Source organism: Stomoxys calcitrans, chromosome 2 (assembly GCF_963082655.1).
Source record: "Stomoxys calcitrans chromosome 2, idStoCalc2.1, whole genome shotgun sequence".
Classification (NCBI taxonomy): domain Eukaryota; kingdom Metazoa; phylum Arthropoda; class Insecta; order Diptera; family Muscidae; genus Stomoxys; species Stomoxys calcitrans.
In genome coordinates this window covers 31,260,420-31,286,387 of record NC_081553.1, presented here as the reverse complement: position 1 = coordinate 31,286,387, position 25,968 = coordinate 31,260,420, and the positions used below count along the sequence as shown (strand labels likewise).

General features: G+C 32.3%; 3 protein-coding genes across 4 annotated transcripts in view; all 3 read left to right on the top strand.

Moving 5' to 3' along the window:
- Positions 1–25,968, top strand: part of LOC106086889 (neural cell adhesion molecule 1) — a 679,760-nt gene that overhangs the window by 205,456 nt on the left and 448,336 nt on the right. The gene's annotated exons all lie outside the window — the stretch shown is intronic.
- Positions 8,660–12,761, top strand: LOC131994864 (uncharacterized). Of its 2 annotated transcripts, XM_059361835.1 has the most exons (3): positions 8,660–10,087; positions 10,145–10,229; positions 10,301–12,761. In XM_059361835.1, the coding sequence occupies exons 1-3, from the start codon at positions 8,905–8,907 to the stop codon at positions 10,503–10,505; spliced, it is 1,473 nt and encodes a 490-aa protein (XP_059217818.1). In that variant the 5' UTR covers positions 8,660–8,904; the 3' UTR covers positions 10,506–12,761. The 2 variants fall into 2 exon arrangements, with proteins under 2 accessions (XP_059217818.1, XP_059217817.1); XM_059361834.1 differs by having other exon boundaries at positions 8,660–10,229.
- LOC131994865 (uncharacterized) lies at positions 12,880–14,473 on the top strand. The gene is made up of 2 exons (XM_059361836.1): positions 12,880–14,073; positions 14,136–14,473. The coding sequence occupies exons 1-2, from the start codon at positions 13,428–13,430 to the stop codon at positions 14,144–14,146; spliced, it is 657 nt and encodes a 218-aa protein (XP_059217819.1). The 5' UTR covers positions 12,880–13,427; the 3' UTR covers positions 14,147–14,473.

Below are 25,968 nucleotides of genomic sequence, written 5' to 3'. Positions count from 1 at the left end.
AGGACAAACCCTATTGATTTTAGTACAAATTTTTCCAGATTTACATATAGCTCCCTTATATATATATCGCCCGATTTGAACCTAAATGGTTGTAAAAGCTAACATTTTCAACCGATCTGCACAAAATTTGGCACGGACTATTTTGCTGCTGGTCTTAAAATATCTACGAGAATTCAGCAAAATCGGTTCAGATTTGGATATAGCTCCCATATATATGTATCGCCCGATTTGCACTTAAATGGTTGTAAAAGCTAAAATTTTTAACCGATCTGCACAAAATTTGGCACGAACTGTTTTCTTGCTTATTTAAATATATCTGCAGAATTTCATTAAAATCGGTTCAGATTTAGATATAGCTCCCATGTATATGTATCGCTCGATTTGCACTTAAATGGCCGTAGTAACTACAATTTTCAACCGATCTGCACAAAATTTGGCACGGATTGCTGATTTAAATATATTTGCAAAATTTTATCAAAATCGGTTCAGATTAAGATATAGCTCCTATATACATGTATCGCCCGATTTGCACTTAAATGGCTGTGGTAGCTACAATTTTCAACCGATCTGCACATAATTTGGAACAAACTATTTTGCTTCCAGTTTTAACATATCTGAGAGATTTCACTAAAATCGGTTCAGATTTCGATATAGCTCCCATATATATGTATTGCCCAAATTGCACTTATAAGGCTGTAATAAACACAATTTGTAACCGATCTGCACAAAATTTGGCACGAATTGTTTTGTTACCAATCTTATCTGGAAGATCTCATCAAAATCGGCTCAAATTTGGATGTAGCACCCATACATATTTATCGCTGGGTTTAAACTTATATGGCCGTAGGAAACAAAAAATTTCAATCGATCTGTTTGAAAGTCGTTTCAGACTTAGATATAGCTCTCATAGACATATATATTTGTATATTGATCGAATTTATATTTGTAGGGTAGGTGTAGGGTATTATATAGTCGGCTCCGCCCGACTTTTGCCTTTTTTTACTGGTTTTTAATTCGATTTTCGAATTTTTAGCGACCAATACAATCACAATTTGTTATTCTTTACCATCTGTTAAAGTTTTTTCATCACTGCAGCAACGGTTTCTTTATTTCTCACATCGCTCATTAGTCTCGAGTTCCCGTCTGAGATGGAATATTGTCAAGCCATGTTGTTTCTTTTCTTCCTCTAACATTCGTTCCTTGAATATTCGCACGCGTTTTGCCCATAAAATTTTCAATACCTTTGGGAAATTATTAAAAATACTAGAAATTAAGTTTTTTTTTATTTCATCTACAATCCTCTCTCATACTACCAGTAGTATGTCGATTTATTGCCATCGTGACATATCTGTTGAAATGTTTGTTTTATTTTGCCCAATTAATTGTGGTTTACCTTTAGTCAACATTTTGAAGTGATTTTGAGGCTTAGCAAATGTTGGCATTTGTTCATTCATTCATTAGAACGAAACCAACCAAGTGACAAGCTGAACTATCATTAATGATGATTGTATTTGTTTATCAGCTCAAATGACTGTTAAGCTAAAACCCGTTATATGGAGAGATAAATATTTGACACTAAAAACAAGTAAAAAGGCATTAAATTCCGGCGGGCCAAACTTTAGATACCCATCACCGCGGGTGTATATGTAAACCTCCTTTCCCACAATCTGGTGAAAATTGAAAAACTTTTGCACCCAAATTCGGCACGGACATTGAGTGGTCTAAGAAATATAAGTCACTGTTGAATTTCGTATTTCAAATTTTAGCGAAATCGGATAAAAAATAAAGCTTTTATGGTTTTCAGACCCTTAATCGGGAGATCGGTCTATATGGCAGCTATATCTGGGCCAAATTGAAGAGGGATGTCGAAGGACCTTGAACAACTAAATGACCCATAAAACGTCTTTTATGGGCCCAAAACCTCAAATCGAGTATCGGTCTACATGACAGCTATATTCAATTCTGAACTTATGTGAATCAAATTCATAAAGGATGTCGAAGGCTCTCATGCAACTCTCTGTCACAAATTTCGATGACGTCGGTCAATAGGTTATGGGCCCAAAATCTTAAATCGAGAGATCGGTCTATATGGCAGCTATATCCAAATCTAGACCGATCTGCATCAAATTGCAGAACGATGTCGAAGTGCCTAACACATCTCACTGTTCCAAATTTCGGCGAAAACGGACAATAAATGAGCGTTTTATTGGCCCAAGACCTTAAATCCAGAGATCGGTCCATATTGCAGATATCTAATTATAGTCCGATCTGAACCATATTTGGGGCGGATATAGGGAGGTTTAAAACAACTCATTGTTTTAAATTTCAGCGAAATCGGTTAAAAAATAAAGCTTTTATGGTCTTCAGATCTTTATCGGGAGATGGGTCTATATGGCAGCTGTATCTAAGCATAGTCCGATCTGGCCCATATTAAGGTAAAATATTGGGAGGATCAAAACAACACACTGTTTCAAATTACAGCGAACTCTGGTAATAAACAAAGCTTTTATGGGCTTCAGCTTCGGAGGCCACCGTAGCGCAGAGGTTAACATGTCCGCCTATGACGCTAAACGCCTGGGTTCGAATCCTGGCGAGACTATCAGAAAAAATTTTCTACGGTGGTTTTCCCCTCCTAATGCTGGCAACATGTGTGAGGTACTATGCCATATAAAACTTCCCTCCAAAGAGGTTCGCACTGTGGCACGCCGTTCGGACTCGGCTATCAAAGGGAGGCCCCTTATCATTGAGCTTAGACTTGAATCGGACTGCACTCATTGATATGTGAGAAGTTTGCCCCTGTTCCTTAGTGGAATGTTCATGGCAAAATTTGCATTTTATGGGCTTCAGACACTTTATCGACAGATCGGTCTATATAGCAGCTATATCCAAATATGGTCCGATTTGGCCCATTCAAGAACTTAACCAGCGTGAATCAAAAGGACTTATCTGTACCAAATTTCAGCTCAATATCTCAATTCTTTAAGGCTATAGAATGATTACAACAGACGGACGGACAGACGGGCATTGTTGAATCGTCTTAGAATTTTACGACGATCCAAAGTATATATACTACACAGACTCAGTAAACTCAGGTTAAGTTCTTGAATGGGCGGCATCGGACCATATTTGGATATAGAGCCACATGGACCGACCTGGCGATTTAGGGTCTTAAGCTTATAGTTCAGTTGAGGTTAGGTTGAACAGAGGGTGCTGATATTAATCCGCCACATGCCACTATGGACATACACCTAAGCCAGTAATCGGCTTGTTGTACGCTCTAAAAACTGTAAAGTAACCTCTAAAAAGAAAATTTTAAGTTAGAAATTCCGTCCTATTTACAAAATCCTTAATTGTTTTCAATACCGCTCCCCTAAGTTGGTTCATGTCTGGTATTGTGTCTCCACTTAAGTGCCGGTATCAGTTAGACTCGAAAGTCGGGCAATGACAAAGGAAATGCTCCAACGTCTCATCTTTCCCGCATGCCCTACACATGCTTTCACTTGCCGCATCGATTTTACATAAGTGAGCTCGTAGTCCTATGTGTCCCGTTATGATGCCAATAGTTATACTGACCTCCTTCTTGTTTCCTTTCAGTAATAGCCTCATCTTCTCACGATCTGGATCCCCCCATTGAAATTTTGCCGTCCTACCGACCGTTTCGCTGTTCCACAATGTTGAATGCGCATTTGTCGCCCACTCCCTTAACTCGGACTGCGTGGACCCGAAAGGCTTCGGGTTAACCAAGTTATCTTAAGCCTAAAACAGGCGCATTTATTAGCCGATTTCGTTGAAATTTGGCATATTGAGTTTTACTACTCGCCAATATTCGAACTAAAAAAAAGTGCAGATCGGAACACATTTGGATATAGCTGCCATATAAACCGATCTCCCGATTTTGTCCTGAATATGGTCCATATCGGGCTACATTTAGATATAGCTGTCATAGAAACTGATCTTCAGCTTTAGGGTCTAAGAGAGAATTTTGCAATACCGGTTTCTCTCCTCTCGTCAGTAACTAAGATGTCTAAGGTGAGCCTTGTTGGAAAATTTCCATCCGGTGAGAATCAGCATGGATTTAATGAAACACAGGGAGATAACGAAATCTTATTGACTACATGTAGGACCGGAAAGCGCCTACGTAAAGCCACTAAGTAATCGCCAGTTATGCGAAACCCATGAGCACTGCGATAAGCAATCTAATTAGTCCTCGTTAAGTGAAGAGATAAGGACAAACATCTAGTGGTAGTCTGCATTCCGACTCTATTTAGAAAGTTTTTGTCCATTTCCTTAACGCATTACCTATAGCCCAAACCCTTAATGGGGGTCGGATCCACGCTTTACAGAATGGTTATCGAAGCTTGATAACGCTTAGGTGTATGAGTAATGAGTGGCAAGTTTCAAGAAAATCGTAAAGCGATTTATAATTTCTTCACAAATTGACATGGACAGACAGCTTGATGGACAGACAGGACAGATCCCACAATAATGAAAGGTTCGGATATTTCTGTACCGATTACCTTGAAATTTTCACAGATTGTGTAGGTTGGTCTAGAAGGAAACATAGGCTATATAATTTTTTGATATCGGGAGGGGGCGGACACTTACCCAAAAGTACTACCCAAAAAAAAAAAAAAAAAGTGGAGCGATCGGGACAATATGAGATTCAAATGACACGTATTCAAGAGTAGTAGTAAAAGTTGGGCCCAAATACCGGGGGGGCCCGTCCCAGTCCCAAACCCCTTAAAATAGGTTTATTTGACGATCAAGACAATATGGGACTCAAATGAAAGGTATTCGAGAGTAGATTGCAAATATGGTCAGGAAGAAGCAATATTCTTTATAATTTGTTGATATCGGAAGTGGGCGGACCTACCCAGTTACCCCGATAATATCACCCAAAATCCCAAGTGGACCGATAAGACAATATGGATATCAAATGAAAGGTATTGAAGAGTAGAATACGAATATGGTATTACAAATTGGGTCCAAATACCTAGGAAGTCGCCCTAACCCCAAAATCTTTAAAAACAGACAAATTGGTCGTCCATATCAATATGGGGCTTAAATGAAAGGTATTCGGGAGTAGATTACAAATCTGGAATACAAAATCAGATCAAGTGAAGGGGTCACCCCACCTCCCAAAACTCCCCAAATGTGCATATGACCCATCGCGACTATATGAGACTCGGTTTGTTTGTTTGTTCCGTAAATTCAAAAAAAGGAAACATAGGTTATATAATTTTTAGACATTGGATGGTGGTTGACCCTCCCCATTACACCAAAATCCCCACCCAAAACCAAAAGAGGAATGATGGCCACAATATTGGGTATCAAATGAAAGGTATTGGAGACTAGAAAATTAAAATCATATTAAATTTTGGGTCCAAGTAACCAGCGGGCCGCCCAAACCCAAAAAACTCCTCTAAACAGAAATATTCGACGTTTCTATCAATATGGAACTCAAATGAAAAGTATCCGGCAGTAGATTGCAAATATGGCATAGAAAATTAGGTTCAAGTAATGGGAGGTTGCCTCAATCCCAAATACCCCCAAATGAGCATATCAGCCTATCATGGCTATATAGGATTCAAATGAAAGATATTTGGGAGTAGATTAAAAATATGTCATTGAAATTTGCGTTCAAGTCAAGGTGGCTCTTTTCCTCCTAAAAAAAACGTCGATTAGGTTAATTGAACCATTATGGCAATATGGGACTCAATTGGAAGGTATTTGAGAGTAGAAAACGAATTTGATATCCAATTTTGGGGGTACGCTCTAAATCACCCCGACTTTAGCAATATGGAGCTCCAATCAACGGTATTTGGGAGTAAAGAACGAATTTGAAATCTATTTTCAGGGAAAAGTGCCGGTGGTCGCCCCAGTCCCCAAACACCCTCCAAACGGCTCATAATTACCGACTATGGCAATATGGGGTTCAAAGTAAAGGGATTTGGGAGCGGACACGAATTTGATATCCATTTTTTAGTCTAAACGTCTCCCCTAAAAAGCACTTCTCATTACCCTACTTTGAAAAATTCTAATATCTCGGAGATTGGTAATGCGATTAGTTCGAAATTTTTTGCACTCTAACAATCACCAAAAAAAACATGATTTCTATTGTTAGGGAGGGGGACAGCCCAAAACCCGCCAGATGGATATATAGACCAATCACGACAATATAGATCCATGTGTTTGGGGAGCCGCCCCACCCCAAAATACGTTCCTAGTATATAAAAGTTATTTGGGGTGGAAATTTATTGATTTTCGGAAAATCAATTAATTTTGGGACAAAGACCCTGGGGTCCACCCCCCACCTTCAAACACAACTTATTTACCGATCATGCCATTATGGGACTCATACGAAATGTGTCTGAAAGTAGAACATGAACTTTATATTTACTTTGATGGCCAAGGGACCACCCCCAAAATACCCCCTAAACCCGAAATATATACCAATACAGTAATATGGGGCTCAAATGAAAGGCTTTTGGGAGTAGAGTAAAAATTTGCCCAGGAACCAAGCAGGGGCCAACTTTTCATACATCAATGAGTGCTTTCCGATTCAAGTTGAGTTTATCAACGATAAGGGACCTTTTTTTATAGCGGAGTCCGTACGGTGTGCCATAGTGCGACACCTCTTTGGGGAGAATTTTTTACATGTCGCCAACATTAAGAGGGGATAACCATCGCATTAAATTTTGTCCGAAGTTCCGCCAGGATTTGAACGCAGGCGTTCAGCGTCATAGGCGGACATAGGCTTCAGTAGCACGATATCCATATTCAGGGCGAAGTGTCCCCACCCTAAATAGATATTAGAGAGTTAAAGAAGGCTCAGCGGAGCGGGCCCTGTCCAGCAAGTGAATTATAATTACGATAAATAAATGGAATAACATTTAGTAACTATTCAGTTTATTGCCCATTTACTTCCTTTCATAACGTACAGTTATTTTTCTCATCCAGACATAGAAATTCCACAACTTAATTCTAGAATTTCCTTCTTCCTCAAAGGAAAAACAAAAACCGTGCTTTAAATATTTGAAAGAACCATACCACAAATTCCATTTAGTACCCACCAGTAATTTGCCACAGTTTTCCAATTTTTTTCCACTTTGTGTTTTTTATAAAACCATTTTATATCTCCTATACTGCCACTACCAGCCGCAATGAGGCCTAGCCACTTGCAAAATAGCCACAAAATTACCTTGAGTCATTGCATTCAATGGAGAGGCAACGAGCTCGCTAAAAAAAATAAAGCAAGTAAACGTTCATTAATATTTATAAATTAAATGGAAATTACACAGCACTGCTGCCAACTGCACAGTTATACTACATAATGCTGACCATTAGTCCAAAGGCTAACCAACGACCTGCTAGTGTTCATCGCCATTATCGTCATCATCATAGTTCGCATCAGCACCAACGCATTGGCCACCTAGACTTGGCAGCAATGAAAGGAAGTAGAGGAAATCTAAATGCAAAATTGCAGAGGCCATCATTATACCTTTCAATCACTGCTACGCTATGAATTGAAATATTTTATGAACCAAATGCAACAAAGTTTTTGTGTACAGAGGGAAAGAAAGAGAAAAAAACAAAGTCATTCAGTCTGTAGTACAGAAAGAAAACGAGCGCGAAAATATACTATATTACTGTAAGTAGCGACCACAAGGACTATACTGCGGTCACAACAGCTCATTTGCCTTCCACCACTGCCCTAACTGCAAAAGCATTGGTAAACAAGTTATCAAGGACATTGGCGGCATTGCTTGCAGTGACCACCACATGCAGTGCTAATTTGTAACAAGTTCATTTTCTAGGAAATTTTCGCCATGGTTAAGAAGTGTCATGGGAATACAGAAGAAAGTAGGCACTATTATTAAAAAGTAACCTAAAAGTATGCAATATTTTTTGCAGTCATGTGTTATAGGCCTTTATGGACAAAATTTTGTTTCACATTAGGCAATTATCCACTTGGAAACTTTCATTTTGTAGAAAATTCAGAGGCAGAGAGATTGAAAAAGGGAAGAGTGTCTGCCCTACCTCCTTATGTATCATAGAAACTAAGAGGAAATTGGTGAAAATTGGAGCAATCTAATATATCTCTGAAACTATGCTATAAATCACGAATTAATTTAATATGTAATTAAATTAATTAAAATTTATTAAATAAATATTTAATTTAATAAATTTTAATTTATTTAATAAATTGCCTTTGAAAGCTCACATTATCAACACTTTGCCAATCAATTTTACCCAACCTTTTTAAACTCCCCTCTTAAAATTATAGGCTTATAGCAATGCCCTCTCCTTCAGTCGAGCAAAGTACCCTATGTTATGGAATATATTGTGGCAAACATTCATACGTAAATTGCCTATGAATTCTTTATATTATAACAGCGACAAATGTTTGATAATAGACCAACACAGTTCAAGCAGACAGGAGTAGTATATATAAGGGGGTTCTGAAACTTTGAGCATCGAGAGTATGAGTCATCGATGACGTCATAACCCCACCCCACCCCAAACCCCACCCCACCCCAAACCGCAAACCCCACCCCACCCCATTGATGACGTCATAACCGCACCCCACCCCACCCCACCCCATTGATGACGTCATAACCGCACCCGACCGCAACCGCAGCCGATCGTAGCGCAGGTGGCGACCGCAGGGGGGTATGACCACATACGGGCCGCCGGTTGAAATGTGTGGACGGACATTAGGGTGCAGATCGCAGGGCGCAGATCGCAGGGCGCAGATCGCAGGGCGCAGATCGCAGGGCGCAGATCGCAGGGCGCAGTGGCAGATTTCGATGATGACTCATCGCCCAACTTCAACTAGTGTTGGAGGGTGGGTGATGTAGATTGCTGACCGCAGGCTATAGTTTGGTTTGAGTGTGAGAGTTTATGATTAATGTTGAATGTTGTGTGACCACCACACTGGAGTGTGATGAAATAATTGTGGTCAGTGTAGTTCTATTTTTTCCCAGGAAGAACAAGAGTAAAAAATTATATTTGTTTTCGTATAAAAAGGGCAAACGGTTTCATATTGTAATCATTATATTAAAAATCATTTATTTAATCAAATTCAAAATTATTGTTATAAAAATGAGAGAATTTGTATGTAATATTTGTGAGAAAACTTACGAACATAATCAATCTTTGAATCGTCATTTGCGTTTACAACATTCAATTGAGTGTGTGAAATGTAATCAGAATTTTAGTACTTATCCAGAGCTTTTAAAGCATATGAAGTCAATGGACCACAATGAAAAAAAAGAGGAAAAAACGGTATACTGTGAAAATTGCAATTTAGCTATTCCAAAAAATCAGTGGAAGAATCATATCAGCACTAACACACACATCGATAAGTGTGTAAAATGGTTAGATAAGGATGTGTCTTGCTTTGGATCTAGCTTTCAAAATCGAATAGAAAGTTATAAAATAAAAAATAGTGAGATCAATAACTTGATACCCGAAAACTTTTTCAAATCAATTCAAGAAAAAGTAATCAATATAATTCAAAAGGCGTTGCAAAAGCATGAATCTATTAAATATAATTGTACACTACATTGTAATTATATTTTGATGAAAGAGAAAGCGGAAGATGAAATTAGTTTATTTACACATCACACAAAAATGTTGGTACTATCTCCCTCAAGTACACTGGAAGAAATTTTAAATCATTATATTGAAAATTGTAATGAAATAATTAAAAAAATGAGTGAATTCCAAGAACGAGATAGTGGATGGACTTTAATCGAAATAAAACATCTAGAGATCAACATCAACAAATATACATGTTTGAGAGGATCTCAATACATAAATCTTCCTCCCAAAATAAGGAATAAAAAGGCTTGCATCAATGTGCAAAACAATGATGTCTATTGTTTTAAATGGGCAATAATATCAGCATTAAATCCACTTCCAAAGGAAAAGAAACCACATAAATGTAGCAACTACAAAGTAACGGACATTAAGGCACACATTATAACATTGGAAAATAATATAATATTAAATTTTGAAAACATGGAATTTCCCCTTACCATAAATAAAATCAGAGTCTTTGAGTTGCAGAATCCTGATATAAGTATAAATGTGTTCGGTTTAGAGGATGCTAAGATTATAGGTCCTTACTATTTTACAGAAGCTGAGAAATCAACTCACATCAATCTTCTCCTAATAGAAGAGGATGATAAATTTCATTACATCTGGATAAAAAATATATCAAGGTAAAAATAATAAGATATTATTTTGATTACAATACAATACTAATTTATTAAAAAAATATATATATTTTTAGATTGTTGCGAAGTTCTATAACAAAGAATAAAAATAGGATTCATTTTTGTAACACCTGCTTAACTCATGTTTCTTCAAGTAGTAGACTAGAGAAACACAAACGTGAGTGTAAAAAGATGGTGACAACAATGCCATCAGATAAAGATAAAATACTTAAATTTAAGAATTTTAAACATAAATTAGATATTCCATTCTCAATTTATTGAGGATGACTATACACACGCTAAAAATGTATGGAATACATTTAAATGTAACAATTTAAAAGATTACTTATTACTTTATTTGAAAGTTGATGTTTTGTTATTATGCGATGTGTTTGAAAATTTTAGAAAAGTATGTAAAAAAATTTATAATTTAGATCCATGTCAATATTATACAGCACCTGGTTTGTCTTGGAGTGCAATGTTAAAAACAACTGGAATAGAACTAGAATTATTAACTGACTTTGAAAAGTATAATTTTATTGTTGAGGGTATTAGAGGAGGGATTGTTCAATGTTCTAAACGATTTTCAGTTGCAAATAATATATATGTAAGTGATTATAATCCATGTCAAGATTCAAACTTTTTAATTTATTTAGATGTTAATAATTTATATGGTTATGCTATGTCACAGTATCTACCTTACAAAAATTTTGAATGGGTTGGAAATATTGAAATGTTTAATTTGAATGATATCAAAGAAGATTCGGAGATAGGATATATATTAGAGGTAGACTTAGAATATCCATCCTCATTACATGATTATCACAATGACCTACCATTTTGCGCTGAAAATAAAAAACTTGGTTCTATGAGACAATCTAAATTAGTGTTGAATTTAAATGATAAAAATAATTATATCATACATTATAAAACTCTTCAACAGTGTATTAAACATGGATTAGTTTTAAAAAAAATACATAGAATTCTTCAGTTTAAACAAACGAATTGGTTGCAAAAGTATATTGATTTAAATAACTATCACAGAACTTTAGCTAAAAATTTGTTTGAACAGAATTTTTTCAAATTATTAAATAATGCTGTTTATGGCAAGACGATGGAAAATGTTGATAAAAGAAAATGTATTAAAATTGTAACTAACTGGGAGAGTAAAGGTAGAAAATTGGGTGCGAGGGCTCTTATAGCTAAACCTAATTTTCATAGTTCACTCAAAATATCTAACGATATGGTTGTAATTCAAATGAAAAAATCGCATGTTGAATATAATAAACCAATATATATTGGATTTACTGTTTTAGAACTATCGAAATGGAAAATGTATGATTTTCATTATAATTATATGAAAATAAAGTTTAATCAATCAACTACTCTAAATTACATGGATACCGATTCATTTATTTATGATATTAAAACAAAAAATTTCTATGATGATATTCGAAGTGATATCACAAAATATTTTGATACATCAGCGTATCCAATTAATAATATTTATAATTTTCCGTTAGAAAACAAAAAAGTTCTAGGAATGATGAAAGATGAATGTGGTGGAAAAATAATGAAGGAATTCATTGGTTTACGTTCAAAAATGTATTCAATTAAGATTGATAAAGTAGATGAAGAAATAAAGAAAATAAAAGGTGTAAAACATTGTGTTACAGCAAAACTTTCAACCAACGATTTTAAAAAATGTCTTTTTGAACAAATTAATTATTATGATTCTATGTATGTTTTTAGATCAAAAATTCATCAATTGTACACACAACATATACATAAATTAGTTTTAAATTATTTAGATGATAAGAGATTTATAAGAGAAAATGGTGTTGACACCTATGCTTGGGGACACTATAAAATAAAAAAATAATTAAAAGAAAAAAATGGTTTTGTTTGTTTTGTTTTTTTCACAAGATATTATATTTATTAAAGAGAAATTGTATACATAAATGACCACAATTGTAAGTATTAAATTTTTGTTTTTGTTTATAATTGTATTCGATAGGTGGTTTTAAATAATTAATAATTTCCAACGGTGGTTGTAAATTACCAAAACTATCAAAATATTCCTTATAGTTGTAATTTTTGTAATAGGCAACCCAATGTGTTCCTGGCCCATTAGTTGTATCTAAATTAACTATTCCACATTCTTGTCGTAGTGGTTTGTTTGGTAATGAGTCACGCATAAAAACCCCTCTAAAGTGTTTCAATGGCTTGCAGTACTTAACCAAATCGATATCCGTCAATGGTCGATTGGGTAATCTACTTAGAAGTTTTTTGGAGCTGGTTTATAGTAAAGTCCATATCCTTTTTTATAAGGTTTAAGATATAATCCTTTTCCCATAGCAATTGATTCCATATATCTGTTATGACGAGTAGCTTCAGCTAATTGTTCTTTCCCATTTTTGATATCCTTAACTGCTTTTACAATAGCCGATCCTCCAGTTGCTAAACCTCCAAGGGCTGATAACGCAGTTAAAATTGGAACTATTGGTAGAAATCCACCAATTTTTGGTACTCGAATGACTCTTGGTACACCAATATTACTCTTCTTTTTATTTTTAAAACTTGAATGTACAACGTTTTTTGCAATTTTTACAGCATCATATATATTGTTAGGTTTCTTATCTTTTAATACTTTTAAAGTATTCTTAACTGTCGATGCAAATAATTTTTGCTTACATTGCTTTTTCTTCATTTTTCTTTTTGTTGTCATACCGAGTCCGAATTTAACTTTTGCTTTAAGTAAGTTTGTTACTAACCAAGCGTTTGCTCGTTCTTTCCAATTGCTATCTGTTGATTTAACTCTTTGCCAAGCTTTTTCTATTAAAACTTTATCAGCTTGATGACGAGAATGAATATCTTTATTTTGTGAGTATGCAATATCGTGTTCTCTACAAGCTGAATCCAATAAATTTATTCCTTTGTCTCCTTGTGCTAAACGTTGTGCTAACTTAGTTCCTGGTCCACAAAATTGATATCCAGGTAAATGCACTTCAAACGGAAGATTATTAATTAAGTTGTTTACCAATCCAAATCCAGTAACAGACTGTTTACATTTATTATAAATCTTGTAATTAATAACCATAATTTTTTTTTGATTATGTAGTGATAGGGTACACGATTTAAATGAAAATAAGAGTTTTTGTATATATATACTTAAATTTATATTGAAAAAGTTTAGTTAGCAATATGCGTTTAATAGAACAAACTAAACAGATTGCTGTGAAAAACATTGATAATGTCTGTTCACAGAAAAAAAGGATTGTACATAGTACTTTATTACCAAATTCTATACGTGCCCTTATAGTAGGCCCATCAAATTGTGGTAAAACAAATGTTATGATTAGTCTCATAGAAAGCCCTAATGGCCTCAAATTCAGGAATATATATATATATTCTAAATCTTTATATCAACCAAAATATCAATATTTAAAAAAATTGATTACTCCAATCAAAGGAATAAACCTATTCACATTCTCTGAAAATGAAAAAGTTATAAGTCCAGCCAAAGCAAATATGCATTCTATAATGGTATTTGATGATGTAATTTGCGATAAACAAAATACTATAAGGGATTATTTTTGTATGGGAAGACATAAACACATTGATTGTTTTTATTTATGTCAAACATATACAAGGATTCCTAAACACTTAATACGTGATAATGCAAACATGATTATCATATTTAAGCAAGATGAAATGAATATTAAACATATATATAATGATCATGTCTTGGGTGACATGACATTTAAAGATTTTTTAAAGCTTTGTAGTGAATGTTGGAAAGATAAATATGGATTTCTTATTGTGAGCAAGGATGATCCCATTGATAAAGGTCGATATCGCAAAGGATTCAATTGTTTTATTCAGTTATAATATAAATCAGATTGATAACAGATATAATGTAGATTATAAACAGAATAGAGAGCAGATTGGTGACAGAAAGAAAGCAGATCGGTAGCAGATATAAAGCAGATCGGTAGCTGATATAAAGCAGATCGGTAGCAGATGTAAAGCAGATCGGAAGCAGATGGATACATAACCAAAAAAAAATAAAAAATAAATTATCCAATCATGAAGAGACACAATTTGTTGAAGGAAATTGTAAAAACACGAGCAGTATTGAAAGAAAAGTTAAAAAACATTAAACTTAATCAAATAGATAGGGATAATCTATTAGAAGATACATTTCAACCAATAACCAAACCTTTGAAGGATATTATAGGAAAACTAGATGAGAACAAAAAAGAAAATAATCAGTATTCTAATAAATATAATGATAAAAATATTTATGATTATAATAAACAATATGAAGACGATGGAAAACTTGATAAAAACAATAAGGATGATGATGATGATGATGATAGCTTTATATCAGACATTTATAATGATGATGATGACTATATGTCTAGCAATGGACTTCAAATGAGAGATATTACCTCAAGTAATGATAATGAAAGATATAATAATCAACATTCATCAACAATATTTCCGAATATAGTAAATTCTACACATAAAGAAGATAATTCAGAAATAGAACAGATGGATATAGAGAAATTTTCACAAAAACGAAAATTTTCATCAGATGAAAATAACACTAATAAAAGGATAAGAAAAAATTATAATATTCCAGTTGATTTAAAGAGAAAAGATTATACACTAGAAAAATGTGGAGTGAATCGGAATGAGCTTAGAGAAAAATTAAAACGATCTAATGATAACAATCTCAGTTTATTTGACGATAACGATAATAAGCGGATGAAAAAATCACATCTATTTTCAAAACGAAAATGTGAATTTCAGTTAAATACTAATAAAAAACGTATAAAATTAACTAACAACAAAATCATAAATATAAATAAACGAAAAAGACCCTCACAATTAAATACTGATAGAAAACGTTTAAAATTGATTAATAACAACCAATTAAACTTGAATAAACGGAAAGGTGTTTCACAATTAAATCTTGATAGAAAACGTATAAAATTGAATAATGATATCTCATCAAAATTGAATAAACGAAAAGCTGTTACGCAATTAAATATTGATAGAAAGCGAATAAAATTGAGTAGTGATAATCTATCAGACATAAATGTAGCATCTTCATTACCCAACGTTCTACAAACACTTATCGATAATAGACAATTAGATAAAGTTTATGGATTTCATATAGATACAAATGGAAATATGTATTTTGGAAAAAATCAATTAAAATTTAATGGATGTAACTCTATTCAAATTGGGGAATCTATTTGGAAAATGTCTCCCGGACTATTTCAACTCATGTTTCACATTAAACCTCAACATTATACAAAGAAGGATTTAAATCAATATAAGGATATTTTGATGAAAACAAATGCTCATAAAAGAAATTATTCACCAGGAGAACAAATTAAGGGAACTCAAGCTTATAAATATCAATTTATAATAAAACGGTTATTTGATGTGAATTCAAATAGGATATCCAAAGGTAATGGATTGAGTTTGAAATCATTAGACAATCACAAACCAAATTATATATATTGGGATGACCCTAACGAATTGGTTGACAGATTAAGATTGCTCCTTTCATCTGAAGGTGTTGGTCACAACAATCACAAAAACGAAATTATTTCAATTGTTGAAGAATTGCGAGAAGCACATATTATTAAATAAAAAAATCAAAAATGTATACAATCAATAAATTTGGAGAGAGCGGAAGTAAAAACCAAGTCAACAATGCAATGCTAAAATTGAGTTTAGGTAGATCACTTGGAATTACTATTCACAACAATGCTTTAAACTTTCATGGGAAGAAAATAACTAATTTAAGTGCTCCCTCTGATCCTGATGATGCTGTAACAAAAATATTTTTGAAAAAAAAAATAGATAAAATCGAAAATAAAATCAAAAATCAGCAAGATGAAATACTTAGAAGATTCGAAGAATTACAGAACAAACTAAAAGAAGACATACATATAGAAAAAATGAAAGAATATATTTTCAAATGGGTTGAAGTGGAAAAAATTGTTCTAGAAAATAAAAAACATATTGAAGCTATAAACAGTGATTTAACTAAACTAAAAAGTGTGATTGATCAATTTAACAACAACTTGAGTACCAATTTGAATATTTTGAAAAATCATAATATTGAAGATACGAAAAAAATTATTGAAGATACTTTAAAAATAATAAATATCCGATTTGATTCCATCGAAGATTTTCTTTTTCAAAGTATTGGATATACTAGAAAAAATAAATATTTTAATTAAATATTTAAAATCAAAAATAAGATATAGTAGAGGGTATATAACATCAAAACAAAACAATTTTTACTTCAATCGACAACATCAATATGGAGCTTAACCAGGATAAGAGAGAAATTGTTAATGAACTACACAAGCAAGCACGAAAAAATTTTGGAAGGAGACGAGTGGTTATGAAGGGTATCGATGATTTGTGGCAAGCGGATCTTGTTGAAATGGGTAGTTATGTGAACTTTAACAGCGGATATCGATATCTTTTAACCGTTATAGATACATTCTCGAAAAAAGCTTGGGTTGAAGCAATAAAAAATAAAACAGCTCAAAGTGTAGTAAAGGCTATGCAGAAAGTTTTCAATCAAAGTAGTCGAAAACCCAAAAATTTACAAACTGATGATGGAAAGGAGTTTTTTAATAACAATTTTTCTCAACTTATGCAAACAAATCATATAAATCATTATTCAACATACAGCACTCTAAAAGCATCAATCATAGAACGATTTAATAGAACACTGAAAGGAAAAATGTGGAAAGAGTTTAGTTTTCGTGGAAATTATAAATGGATTGATATATATAAAAACCTAGTTAATATATATAATAACACATTTCATCGAACTATAAAAATGTCGCCGAATGATGTGAATTCCTTAAATGAGAAATCACTTTTAGATTCAGTCTACAACAACCTCAAGGTATTTAAAAGACCAAAGTTTAAAATCAATGATAATGTGCGAATAAGTAAATATAAACAACATTTTGAAAAAGGATATACACCAAATTGGACTACCGAAATATTTACAGTTAAATCTATTAAAAATACAAATCCTAATACATATATACTTAAGGACTATCAAGGAAGGGATATAGAAGGTGGTTTCTATGAATATGAGCTATCAAAAACCAAATTTCCACACACATATTTAGTGGAAAAAGTGATTAGAAGGAGAGGAAATAGACTTTATGTAAAATGGTTAGGATTTTCTTCAGAGCATAACTCTTGGATAAATGCTAATAATATTTCACAATAAAAGAATAATCAATTACATAAATCATTTATTCTAACGTCAACCGTAGAGATGTCGATAACATTAACCTTAAATGATGAAAAATCAGTACTTGTCGCCAACTACTTTCCACCAATAATTTTGAAACAAAGCTATGTTTGCGGTTTAATAAGTTTTGATACATATCACTCAATACCAAATGTTGATGAAGAGAACAATAAATTTCATATAGGTGGACATGAAATAACTATTCCTCTTGGATCATATGAATTTTCGAATATATCTGAGTTAATAACGGATGAATATCGCAAGCTTAATAAAAAAAATGGAAATCTTATTATGAAAGCAAATTACAATACACTTCAAACATATCTGAAGAGTACGCTTGATCCAATTTATTTTGATAAAGAAAACACTATTGGTTCATTATTAGGTTTTAGTAAAAGAGTACTTGAATCGAATGTTGATCACTATTCTGATAAAGTGATAGAAATTACAAAAGTAAACACTATAGTTATTGAGTGTAATATTGTAACAGGATCCTATATAAACAACAAGTCAGCGCACACTCTTCATCAGTTTTCACTCGTCGTTAGCCCAGGATATAAAATCACGGAAAATCCTACTAACGTTATATATCTACCTGTTAATACAAACACAATAAATACCATTGTTTTGAAAGTTGTTGATCAATCTGGAAAATTGATAAACTTTCGTGGGGAAAAAATTTCAATTAGATTACACTTGAAACCATCTAAAGAATGATAATATTTAACAAAAAGGAGGTATTTGCGGATATAACAATCACTCAACCATCAACTTTGAAGGGATACACAACTAAAATATCACATCACCACAACAGGAAACATAAAGGATTAAAAAGGAAAAAGAGAAATATTTTAAGTAAAACTAACCAAGAGTTCCTGGAAAGTTTGGGTTTCACACTAAAATAATAAAGGGTTGAGTTTAAAAATGAGTAACATTATTAATGTTTTACAAAAACCACAATTTGATAATGCTATAATAAGAAAGGAGTATCACAGCTATATATCATATTTACAATCATTTCAAAATAATGATGAAATTAGGATTTCCATTCAAAACCAAGACCTGTATGTCGTTCCTGGTGAGAGTTTTTTATACATTGAAGGTTTTGCAACAAAAGCGGACTCTACAGTATCAGCATCGATAAAGTTATTAAACAATTGCATAGCACACTTATTTGATGAGATAAGATATGAACTTAATGGTATAGAAATTGATCGTACACGTCATTTGGGTATAGCAACAGAAATAAAAAATTATGTATCATTAAATGAAAGCGAAAGTCGAAATCTAGTCAACGCAGGATGGGCTCCATTTAATACAGATGATCTTACTCTTGTGAGTGGATATTTTAATTTTTGTGTTCCACTGAAAATGCTTCTTGGATTTGCTGAAGATTTTGATAAAATTATAGTTAATGCTAAACATGAATTAATTTTATTGCGATCAAAAGATGATACGAATGTATTGAAATCTATCATTTCCAGTGAAACCTGTAAACTATCAATTTTAAATATTACATGGAAAGTTCCACATATTCAACTTGCTGATGTATACAAGCTGCAAATGCTTAAAGTAATTAATAACCGTCAACCACTAAATATATCATTTAGAACATGGGATATGTATTATTATCCTGCAGTTCCATCGAATACAAAAGTTTTATGGAATGTTAAGCTTGCAAATGAAAATGAGCGACCACGTTTTCTTCTTTTAGGATTCAAAAGTAGTGAAAAAAAATTTATTCACTGTGATATAACAAACATTAAGGTTCATTTGAATTCTGATACATATCCATATGATGATCTTAACCTCAAGTTTGATAGGAACCGTTTCGCCCTACTTTATGATATGTATATAAAATTTCAACAAAGCTATTATACACGTGAACCGCAACCTCTATTAACGCGCGAAAAATTCAAGGGTGAAGCACCGATTATTGTTCTTGATGTAACACATCAAAATGAAACAGTAAAAACTGGCCCCATCGATATACGAATTGAATTGGAAACATCTAAAAATATATCACCGAACACATCTCTATACTGTTTAATTATTCATGATAAAATGTTTGAATATATACCTCTAACAAATGAAGTAAGAAAATTATTGTAAATGTAACTATATTTTTTATCTATAGAAATCATAAAATAAATAAAAAGCAAAAACAAACACAAACAAAATGATTTTTTTTATTAATAATGTAAAATTAATATATAGGTGAGTTGTTTAAATGTAAAGAGGGAGAGGTAGAATTATTGTTTAAATATAAAGAGGGAGAGGGAGAGGTAGAATTATTATAAATATAAAGAGGGAGAGGGAGAATTAATGTCGAGAAGAGAAAGAGAATTTTTATTTCGTGTTTGCTTTACATTTATAGAATATATAAGGTTGGGTATTTATACTACATTAATTAGTATCTCTCCAACACACCTCCAATAGTGTAGATATAAGAAAATAATAAATTAACATAATGAAATTATATTGGGTATTACTTTGTTTTGTTATACTTCATGTAACAATTCATAATTCATTATCATTGCCAGTTGTATTTGATTCCACAACTGATTCAGCGTTATCCATTACATCTGATCCTACAATCGACTTAAATTCAAAAACCGTTGAATTTAATTTAACACTACCAAACAAAGATATTCTTAAAGTAAATATTTCATTTGTTATGATGAAAGAAAGTGAAATATTAGAAAACAGAGATGATTTTTATATAAAAAATGAAACAGATGATGCAGACTTATCAACTAGCACCACTACAATAATTCCTATAGAAAGTGAAGAAAAATATTTTACTGTCGATGAAGCTATAGAAGCATTTCGCAAAAGGTTAATTACAAAAGAAGCAGATATTGGTGGTATACTGGATGCTGCAGAACCTTTTTATCGTCATTTTAATTTACAATATGAAGATTTAAATATACCAATCCGTTGTACTTATGATAGTAACTACATGTTACGTCAACTAAAAATAAGTTGTTTTGAATATCGTGAAATTGAACAAGAACGAATTTTAAGTAATGGTGAAATTGAGAAAGTTCGAGTTCAAGATCTCAAAAAACATTTAGAAAATATTGTAATAACTGATATTGAGAACTATACTCAAACATATAAAATGGAAATAAGTTAGAAAACAGCAATTAGTTCTCTTATATACATTGAATTGAATAGTAGTATGTATTTAAATAAATTAATATACGTTGTTGTTTTAATTATCATATATAGAATATATCCTAGTATTCAACAACAACAACAACAATACTATCCAATACCTTACAATAGATGTAATCAAAATCATCAATATGATAGATATAATACCAATCAAAATGCTATTTTTGATGGTGACACTAGTAAACGTATAGAATTTCGAATAAAACTATCAAATAATACAGGAGCAAGAGTATATTTATCAATTCAATTATTAAATAATGCAACAATCGATGAGTCACTAACAACAACAACAACACCGAGAAATAGTCAAACGGATAGACCTAAAATTTTTACTATTGATGAAGCCATTGAAGTATTTAGAAAAGACTTAATAGAAAAGGAAACTAATATTGGTGGGATCATTCAAAGTTCTACAGTATTCTACCGTCATTTCAACTTAAAATATGAAAATGTAGAAATTAGACTCATATGTAGCTATTACAGTAACTACACATACCGCAAACTCAACATTTATTGTTTTGAGTATAATGCTAATAAATTTGAGTATAATTACAAATATAATCAAAGTACGAATGAATTTAACCCATTATTTGAAAGGGAAGAAAATGGTATAAATATCAGGACGCTTGATGTTAATGATTATTTGCAAACGTTACACATGAGTATACAGTAGTTCTCACCGGAATAAGAAAAAAAGCAATATGATTAAAGAAATATATAATTTTTTAAAAACATTTACCAATATCGTTTCCGAAGAAGATAAAAATAAATTAATTAATATAAAATCTCATCTGGAATTTGTGGATAGTTTAAAATGTAAAGAAAGTAAATTTGGTAACCACTATGACTGCTGTGTTTGGTCAAATGATAACGCACAATGTGGTCCAGATACATGTAATTGTATATTCTATGATATGGATAAAAGAAAGGGAGAGGCAGCTGCTGCGAAAATAATTAAAAATTATAAAAATATTTACAATACAGTTAAAAACAATCATTGTAATTTTAACAACCGATGAGTAAAAATGTCTAAAAACAATTTCATAATTATAGATGTTCAAGGTTTTTTCTTAAATAATAAATTTATTGCGAAGGAAATTTGTATTTTTGAACATAATCAGACAATTAAAAAGTTTATTATATACCCCCCTTGCAAATTTTCTTCCTTATCATTAAAGGAAAAGATTACAAATAACTGGCTTACGAAACATTTTCATGGGTTGAGATGGAATGATGGTAACATAATTTTTAAAGAATTTAACGATTATTTAAATAAATTTATAAAAAAACAAGAAAATCTAACAATATTTGTGAAAGGATGTGAAAAACAAAAATGGATAAAGCAATTAATAGAAGAAGATATAAATATAATAAATTTAGATGATGCTAACTGTTCAAACATATGTAATCTTTATAAAAATAATTTGCATATGAAAATTTGTAGTTATCATAAACAACACCCTAATTATAGATGTGCTGAAAAAAATGTTATTTTATTAAGTCAATTTATTAATGTTTTTTTAAAATAAAGCAAATAAAATAAAAACATATCGTTTTTTCTTTATTTAGGATATATAAGGCTATGTAATGTAAGTATACATTAGTTCCTTTTTTCATTTTGTTGGGGTAACTTCTCAAAGAAAATGATATTATCAACGAATATAAAATATCTATTAAAAGAATACAACTCCTACATTGATAAGGAACATAAACAATTTTTTGAAGAGATGATTGAAGAATTAAGGATATATAAAAATGTATATACTTCATTTATACAAACAACACATGGAATTCATACATGGGACTGCAAGCTGAACTCGATAGAAAATATAAATATTTGTAGTTGTATAATTAAATATAATCGTTACATCCTATTACAAAAACTCTACAATTTATACTATCGCATTCTTTGCAATAAAAGTGTAATCAATTCTTAACTTCAACTTGAATTTTTTTAATTTCCTTTACCGCAATTGGGTTTAGTAATATGTGTGGTATAGCAAATATTAATAAATATAAGTTAACCACCCTGTTCGCCCCTCTTCCTTAATGGAATGTTCATGGGCACATTTACATTGTTGCATTGCATTTGCATACGTTAACCACTATACCACCCTAGTACAGAAAACTTTTCAATTTATGTTATAGCAGCACTTTTGAGTTTGAGCTTTGTTATTTTCTTCACCACCATGATTTAAATTTAAAATTATGAGAAAGCATACCAGGCATTTGTGGAATTATATAAACGTGAAACCAATTATTAACTTCAACTTGAATTTTTTTAATTTCCTTTACCGCAATTGCGTTTAGTAATATGTGTGGTATAGCAAATATTTATAAATATAAATGATTGAAATTTTAAATTATGAGTAAGCATAGCAGGTATTATATGTTATCCACTGAAAACATGTTTACATAACACCCTAGTACAAAAACTGTTGCAGGCATATGTGGTACAGTATATTTTATAAATATATATTAACCACCATAACACCCTACCATAAAAACTTGAAACCAATTATTAATTTCAACTTGAATTTTTTTAATTTCCTTTACCGCAATTGCGTTTAGTAATATGTGTGGTATAGCAAATATTTATAAATATAAGTCAATCACTAAATCATCCTAGAACAGAAAACTTTTCAATTTTTATTATCGCAACACTTTTGAGTTTGAGCTTTGTTATTTTCTTCACCACAATGATTGAAATTTTAAATTATGAGTAAGCATAGCAGGTATTATATGTTATCCACTGAAAACATGTTTACATAACACCCTAGTACAAAAACTGTTGCAGGCATATGTGGTACAGTATATTTTTATAAATATATATTAACCACTATAACACCCTACCATAAAAACTTTTGAGTTTTGTGGAAATATATATTTTTTATAAATATATGTTAACCACTGAAACATTTTTATGAATTAAATTTAGCTCATGAAAAATAAATATTAACCACTATAAAAATTCTGAGTTTTGTGGAAATATATATTTTTTATAAATATATGTTAACCACTGAAACATTTTTATGAATTAAATTTAGCTCATGAAAAATAAATATTAACCACTATAAAAATTCTATATGAAAATGAATTTGTGTGTTTTAGATTTTTTTAATATAAATACAAAGAATTTTTCCAAGTCTTCATCAGAAAAGTTGTGAAAATCAAAATTAAATCATGTTGTTTGTTAATTTTTGCGAAAAAACCATGACATTCGAACTATTTGAAAATGGTTTGTCACTAAGCGTCGAGGACGCTTGGTCACACCCCAAATTTTTTTCAAAAATTTGGGATGATTTAATCCTTGCGAAGATTAATAAATATTTAATTAATTCAGCGGATTTAACCAGAGAAGGTAAACTTCTCCAAGAGGCGGAGCTATGGTTATCATTTAACGTAAAATTTCATGATCCTACTGCTCGATCCATGTTCATTGTGGGATACTTGTATCATGTTGATAACTTAGACGAAAGAAATCCTGCAGTATATGTTGAAATTCAACTGGATGACTACGACGTGGTGTTATTTAGATGAATTATGCCAGAAAATTAATAAATAAAAAATAAACTAAAATTTCCTGGGGCTTGTCCCTTACAGCTTTTATTTTTAAATAAACTAATATATATGTCCTTTATTTACAATTGGAAATATTAAATATGTTACAATAAAATATAACCATTACAATAAAATATGACAAATAATAAAATAAACTAAATTATATATTAAAAAAATTTTTGGTTGGTGTTAAATTTCCTTGGGCTTTTCTTTTTAAATAAACTAAATTAAAAAATAAATAATAAGAGTTTATAAACAACTAAATAAAAAAATATACATAAATTAAAAAGATTTTTTTTCGGTTTTCAATTAAACTAAATTATATATTAAAAAAAAATTTTTGGTTGGGGTTAAATTTCCTTGGGCTTTTCTTTTTAAATAAACTAAATTAAAAAATAAATAATAAGTACAATATGAAACCGTTTGCCCTTTTTATACGAAAACAAATATAATTTTTTACTCTTGTTCTTCCTGGGAAAAAATAGAACTACACTGACCACAATTATTTCATCACACTCCAGTGTGGTGGTCACACAACATTCAACATTAATCATAAACTCTCACACTCAAACCAAACTATAGCCTGCGGTCAGCAATCTACATCACCCACCCTCCAACACTAGTTGAAGTTGGGCGATGAGTCATCATCGAAATCTGCCACTGCGCCCTGCGATCTGCGCCCTGCGATCTGCGCCCTGCGATCTGCACCCTAATGTCCGTCCACACATTTCAACCGGCGGCCCGTATGTGCTCATACCCCCCTGCGGTCGCCACCTGCGCTACGATCGGCTGCGGTTGCGGTCGGGTGCGGTTATGACGTCATCAATGGGGTGGGGTGGGGTGCGGTTATGACGTCATCAATGGGGTGGGGTGGGGTTTGGGGTGGGGTGGGGTTATGACGTCATCGATGACTCATACTCTCGATACTCAAAGTTCCAAAACCCTCTTATATATACTACTCGAGTCAAATTTGAGCTCAATTATAGGAAACTTTTTTATAATGAGTAAGACTGGCCAAATCCTCTGGTGGGAATCAAATCCGCGATATCTACACTGGTAATCCGAGTACCGTACGGGTACCCACTCATCTACTCGACTGTTTAAGTGCGGGTTTTTATAGCAGCTAATACTTTTTTCTCTTTCGGAGGCCACCGTAGCGCAGAGGTTAGCATGTCCAACTATGAAGCTGAACGGCTGGGTTCGAATTCTGGCAAGACCATCAGTAAAAATTTTCAGTGGTGGTTATAATGCTGGCAACATTTTTGAGGTACTATGCTATGTAAAACATCTCTCCAAAGAGGTGTCGCCGAGTCCGAACGGCGTGCTGCAGTCGTTCGGACTCGGCTATAAAAAGTAGGCCCCATATCATTGAGCTTAATCTTGAACCGGACTGCACTCATTGATGTGTGAGAAGTTTGCCCCTGTCCCGTAGTGGAATGTTCATTGGCACGATCAACAATGCGTATCCAATGCAAAAGTCTAAACAAGTGAAAAGGCGTTAGGTTCGGCCGGGCCGAATTTTGGATAACCACCACCTCGGGTATATATGTAAACAACCTTCCATCAAAATCCGGTGAAAATTGCGTACCTTATGTCCCCATAAATGTATGGCAGCTATATCCAAATCTGGACCGATCTGAGCCAAACTGAAGAAGGATGTCGAAGGACCTCACACAACTCATTGTCCCAAATTTC